At 53.8% G+C, this 5,824-nt stretch overlaps 1 protein-coding gene across 1 annotated transcript; it reads left to right on the forward strand.

Annotated features, from left to right (window-relative positions):
• The first annotated feature begins 3,051 nt into the window (after positions 1-3,051).
• Positions 3,052-5,810, forward strand: BHLHE22 (basic helix-loop-helix family member e22). Its single transcript, XM_042461471.1, has one exon. It carries the CDS (start codon positions 4,723-4,725, stop codon positions 5,719-5,721), a length of 999 nt encoding a protein of 332 aa, XP_042317405.1. The 5' UTR covers positions 3,052-4,722; the 3' UTR covers positions 5,722-5,810.
• The last annotated feature ends 14 nt before the right edge of the window (positions 5,811-5,824 follow it).

Consider the following 5,824-nt stretch of genomic DNA (forward strand, 5'->3'; position numbering starts at 1 on the left):
TGGCATCCATCACGCCGCTAAACAGGCCCGACTTGGGCTGCCTGCTGTGGATGATGGACAACCTCCGAGCAGTTCTCTTTTCTCCTTTTCCCAAAGGCTTCCTGGGGCCCAAGGTGAATCGTCAGGCGGAAAAGTTTAGTTTCAGGACTGTCAGGGGAGGGAGAAGGAGAGAAAAAGAGAGGTCATGAAGCATCCTAGTGGATCAGCGACGACGAAACCCTACGCTTTCCCCAGGTACCAGCAAGGAAGAGGTTTCCCATCATCCCCATCCCCTGATATAACAGGAGTCTTGCAAAGTCCAGCCTCTTCCCAAATCCACCAGACAGTGATGCTTTATCGGGACAGCCCAAATGCTCAAAATACACGATGCAAGCTTTGGGAGCTCCACCGGCTTCTTCATCAGAAAAAGGATGAAGAAATCGACGATGTTTGCATTTGATCAAGACGTTTTGCAAGTTGGGGTTGAACGAGAGAAGGGGGTTTTCTGTGGATTGAAAGCGGGTTCCCCGCCACCCTTCAGTTTAGCTCGGAGTGAGAATGGGGAAGCATAACCCGCGATAGACACACGGAAAGAAAGCCACGTGTGAAGGCTGCATGTTTGAACGAAGTGGGAGGGAAGGAGGGTCAGCCAAGATTTTTGCAAAGGAGTGCATCATTTGCTGTATCCCAGGCAAGAGGATCACTTTCACGGGCTTGGCTTCTGGGTTTGTATCGCTTGTCTATGGGAAATTTGGGGTGTTGTATAGGAGGAGGTGTTTTTTTGTATAGGAGGGAATCATCGGCCTTTTGTAGAGGATTTTTGTATAGAAGGGGAATCCTGGGCAAGAGGATCACTTTCAAAAGCATGGCTTCTGTGTTTGTATTCCTTGCCTAAGAAAACCCTATGAAAAATTAATGGGGTCTCCCTAAGTCGACAGGCGACTGAGTCGCCTGTCAACTTAGGGCGACCCCATTAATTTTTCATAGGGTTTTCTTAGGCAAGGAATAGTCAGAGGTAGTTTTGCCAGTTCCTTCCCCTCAAATATAGCCTCCAGCACCTGGGATTCCTTGGCTGGCTCCCATCCAAGTCCTAACCAGGGCCAACCCTGCTTAGCTTCCATGATTCAGATGGGATCTGGCGCCTTGAGGGTCTTTAAGCTTACTTCTCTTTAAAAGTAGGGTGACTCTTAAATCCTCGGGAGATGAAAATCCTTAGCCAATAGAAGGGAGGGGAAGGGGGTGGCAGTGTGTGTGTGTGTGTGTGTGTGTGTGTGTGGCTTGGCTTCTTTCCCTTTTTTCCCAGGTGACAAATGCAAAAAAAAAACCCAAAAACCCTGGGTCTGTGTTTGTCGCCTGCGCCTTTTCTTTTGCTGAGACAAGGCACCCCAACTGTTCCGACGCCGCCATTGGAAAAACACAAAACAAAACCCAGGGTCCTGTGGCAAACCTCATTTGTGAATCTATTACGGAGATTAATAGATTATTTCTTCTTCTTCTTCTTCTTCTTTTCGCCCCCTCCTCTAATTCTCAGTGGGGAAATTTAACCATATGGTAAGGAGAGAATTAGAATTTCATCACATTAGAGCAAAATGTAATGAAAAGAGTCCAACACCTGGGGCCAACTGTGAAAGACACAATTAAAAGGGCTTTTTAAATGAAAGCAGAGAGAAGGAACCCCCAAATTTCCTATCCTTCGGTGAGTCTCTCACATTGGAGCGATTAAATGGAAGAAGTGTCAGGAAATATTCTTTCAGTGCTGCTGTAAAGACGAAGGGGAAAAAATTAAACCCTAAAAACCGGCATTATATGTCCTAATGTTGTATTTTTTAAGAGAGAGAGAAAGAATGGAATAAAAAGAGAAAGGGCTCCTGTTGAGAGACGATAAAATGGGCACATTTTAAAAGAAGCATTCTGACTCCTAGAACTCACTGTTACACAATCTGCTTCGAAGGCATCACAAAAAGCAAACAAGGTTAGGAATAAAACGTGACAAGATCAGGTCAATAGTTACTGTAATTGCACAGATAATCCATGGATTTGAAATCTTCAGAAAGTATCTATCCTGAAATTCGGTTAGACACACCTGTTAGGAAAACATAATCAGGAATATGAAAGCAAAAGGAAGGAAGGAAAGAAGGAAAGAAGGAAGGAAGGAAATTACCCACAAACCCGAAATCTTCAGATTTTTAACTGAAACGGCATTGCAGTCTTTTTTAGGGGGGAAAGAGAAATTGAATTGCAGTGTTTCAGTGCTGGAGGATACTTCCAAGTCAAGATCTTACACTAAAACCGGATTCTGGCTGAACCCACACTGCAGAAATAATTCCGGTTTGACACCACTTTAAGCTGCCATGGCTCAGTACTATGGAATTCTGGGAACTGCGAGGCATTTTGGCTGCATCCGCCCTGCAGAAATCACCCGAGTGGACCCCGCTTTTAACTGCCACGGCTGAATGCTATGGGATTCTGGGAATTGTAGCTTGATGTGGCCTCAGAGCTCTCTGACAGACAAGCGCTCCCAAAACTACAATTCCCAGCAGGGAGCCGTGGCAGTTCAGGTGGGGTCAACCCGGAAGGTTCCTGCAGTGCGGATGGAGCCTCTAAAGTGCAAAGTGGTTTGAGAGTTGGGTATTTAAGGGAGGAAAAGCAGAGACCACGGTGGTTCTCAGTCTTTGGTCCTCTAGATCTTTGAGACCAACTCCCAGAATTCCTGAACAATGAACCTACTGACTGGGACTTCTGGAAACTGAAGTCCAAAACATCTGGAGGCCCAAAGGTTAAGAACCACTGCTCCACCAAGGCCCTCAGAAGAGGTCCTTGAAGCTTTTAAGGTAGTGTGTTCCCAAACTTTGGTCGTCCAGATGTTTCGGACTTCATCTCCCAGAATTCCTGATTGTTGGCCACAATGGCTAAGGCTACTGGGCGTTGAAGTCCAAAAAACATCTGGCGAAGCAAAGTTTGGGAAACCCTGCTTTAAGGGTAAAGAGATCTTGCAGCCCCTTTGAGACTAAGGTCCAAAACACACTGCAGAAATAACCCAGTTTGAGACTGCTTTAACTGCCCTGGCTCAGTGCTAGGGAGTCCTGGGAATGGTAGTTTATTGTGGCAGCAGAGCTCTTTCTGGTAGAGAAGGTGAAAATGTCTCACCAAAAGACAGTTCCCAGAATTCCCTAGGATTGAGCCAGGGCAATTAAAGGGGACTCAGACTGGATTATTTCTGCAGTGTGTTTTGGACCCATAAGATGGCTACAGCTTCAAATTCGGCTTCAAGGGTCGGTCTGAAACGCATCCCCTCTGTGGGGAAAGGCTAATGCGAATGGAAATGGGGTTGCGTGGTTGAGACAAAGGTGGAAAGAACAGAGAATAAACTTGTTGGGGGGGGGGGGCTGTGAAGGCCATCTTATAATGGGTTGAGCCCCAGGTGAGAAGACTGAGGGTGAGGGAGCAAGGAGGGAGTCCCTTTACGACCCCAACCCGCCATTCAAAAGACCCCCTCAGCGGAGAGACGTCGACTGGGGGCCTGAGGGGCGTCGTCTTGAAATTGGAGCCAAAATTACCACAAGTTTAGCTGCGAGGGTCCAAAAGTGGGCAGGCAGCGAGCGAGGAGGAGCTCCCCCTCCCTCTTTTCTCTGTCTCTCTCTCTCTCTTCCCCCATAACGACCACCGCCCTCCAACACAACCCACCCTCTTCCTCCTCAGTCCATTCGCGGAAGGAAGCCAAGCCTTGGCCTCAAGTCGGGGGGCTTTGGAAGGAGGGAAAGTCGCCCCCCTCGTCCAGCTTTCGTCGGGTTCCTCATAAGACTCCACCGCCTGGCGACCATATGCCTTAAAGCTGCGCCTACAGATGGTCGGGAAAAGATAGAAGCAGCAGCAGAAGAATGGAGCAGGCGCCTTTCCTCTCCCTCTTGGTCGCCGTCGCCTTCTCCTTCTCCCTGAAACCGGTGTGAAATGAGGGAAATAACAATCATAATTTTTTAAAAACCCACCCAAACAACTCGGGAGAGTCCTGGCCAAGGCGAGGCGCCTGGGCTCCTTTGCCACCGTTTTAATCCTATTAATTAAAACGTTAACCTGATTGGGTAGAGAGCGCTCTGTCCCAACAGGCGGAGGCTGCCTCGGCGTAACCTCCGCGGCGAGATAATGAGGGGCAAAGACTCCCTCGACTGAGGAGGAAGAGGCGGCGGCGGCGGCGGCGGCGGAGGAGGAGGAGGCAACAGCGACAGCGGCAGCAAAAGAGAGCGAGCTGCGCTTCCTTTCTCTCTCCTCCTTTTTCTCTATCTTTCTCCCTTTTGGGGAGGGGGTCCTCTTGAAGGTGAAGCCAAGCAAGATAAAACGGTGCGAGGAGAGGCTGGTTGGCTGGCTGGCTGCTCCCAATGCCTGAGCCCTTCACTGGGTGAGAAAGAGCGAGCAAAGCGAGAGAGAGAGAGAGAGAGAGAGAAGGAGGGAAGGAAGAGCCTCGCCTCAGTTTTGGAGAGGAGCAGCGTCTCAAACGGCGGGAAGAAGGAGAGGAAAGAAGAGGGAGCGAAGCCACGGTGGAGGCGGCGTTGGTGGCTGCTTTCTCGGGCAACCCCTCAGCCTGAGTCCGGAGTCCGACCCCACTCAGCCGTAGCTCTTTCGGAGGAGCCAAAAGGGGGAAAGGGGAAGGAAGGAAGGAAGGAAGGAAGGAAGGAAGGAAGGAAGGAAGGAAGGGGGGCGGAGGAAGAGGAGGAGGAGTTGGAGGAGGGGAGCCCGCCGGCCGGGAGCATGGAGCGGGTGCTGAGCCTCCCTTCCGACGAGGACTTGTTCCACAAGAGTTTCAGAGCCTCGGCCAAGAGGATGGAGTCCGCCTTCCGCTCCCCGCCGGGCCTCGACCTGGTCCAGCCCCGACAAGCTCCCTCCTCGCCCCTCGGCTTAGGCTACGAGCCGCCGGACTCGGAAGTGCTGCTGAGGGAAAGCGCGGCCGGAGCGCTGGGAGGGAGCGGAGGAGGCGAGCCTTTGGGCGGCTCCGTCTGCCTCAAGTACGGGCCCAGCGGCACCAGCCGGAGCTCGGCGGCCGAGAGCAGCGGCGGGGAGCAGAGCCCGGACGACGACAGCGACGGGCGCTGCGAGCTCTTGTTGCGGGGCCCCGCCGGCGGCGGCGGCGGCGGCGGCGGCGGAGGAGGAGGCGCCGGGATGGTGGTGGTGGGCGCCGGGGGAGCCCTGCTGAAGGGGCCCGAAGGTGGCGGCGCTTGCTCCAACAGCCACCACGGAGGCGGCACCGGAGGCGGCGGAGGCAGCGGAGGCGGCGGAGGAGGGAAGAAGTCCAAGGAGCAGAAGGCGCTCCGGCTCAACATCAACGCCCGGGAGCGGCGGCGGATGCACGACCTGAACGACGCGCTGGACGAGCTGCGGGCCGTCATCCCTTACGCGCACAGCCCCTCGGTGCGGAAGCTCTCCAAGATCGCCACGCTGCTCCTGGCCAAGAACTACATCCTCATGCAAGCCCAGGCCCTCGACGAGATGCGCCGCCTGGTCGCCTATCTCAACCAGGGCCAGGCCATCTCCGCCGCCTCCCTGCCCAGCTCGGCCGCGGCGGCAGCGGCAGCGGCGGCAGCCTTGCACCCGGCGCTGGGGGCCTACGAGCAGGCGGCGGCGGCGGCGGCGGCCGGAGGGGGCTACCCCTTCAGCGCGGGCCTGGCCCCGGCCTCCTCCTGCCCCGAGAAGTGCGCCCTCTTCAACAGCGTCTCCTCCAGTCTTTGCAAACAGTGCACGGAGAAGCCTTAACCCGACGGGAGACCTGGACTCGCCCTCGGACCCGCCACAGCCTCCCTCTTCCTTCCTTCCTTCCTTCCTTCCTTCCTTCCTTCCTTCCTTCCTTCCTTCCTTC

This window comes from Sceloporus undulatus, chromosome 4 (genome assembly GCF_019175285.1).
Source record: "Sceloporus undulatus isolate JIND9_A2432 ecotype Alabama chromosome 4, SceUnd_v1.1, whole genome shotgun sequence".
In the NCBI taxonomy this organism is placed as follows: Eukaryota; Metazoa; Chordata; class Lepidosauria; order Squamata; family Phrynosomatidae; genus Sceloporus; species Sceloporus undulatus.

Bases quoted from the DNA above. Each gene is read 5' to 3' on its own strand.
- BHLHE22 (XM_042461471.1), top strand. From the start codon at position 4,723: ATGGAGCGGGTGCTGAGCCTCCCTTCCGACGAGGACTTGTTCCACAAG.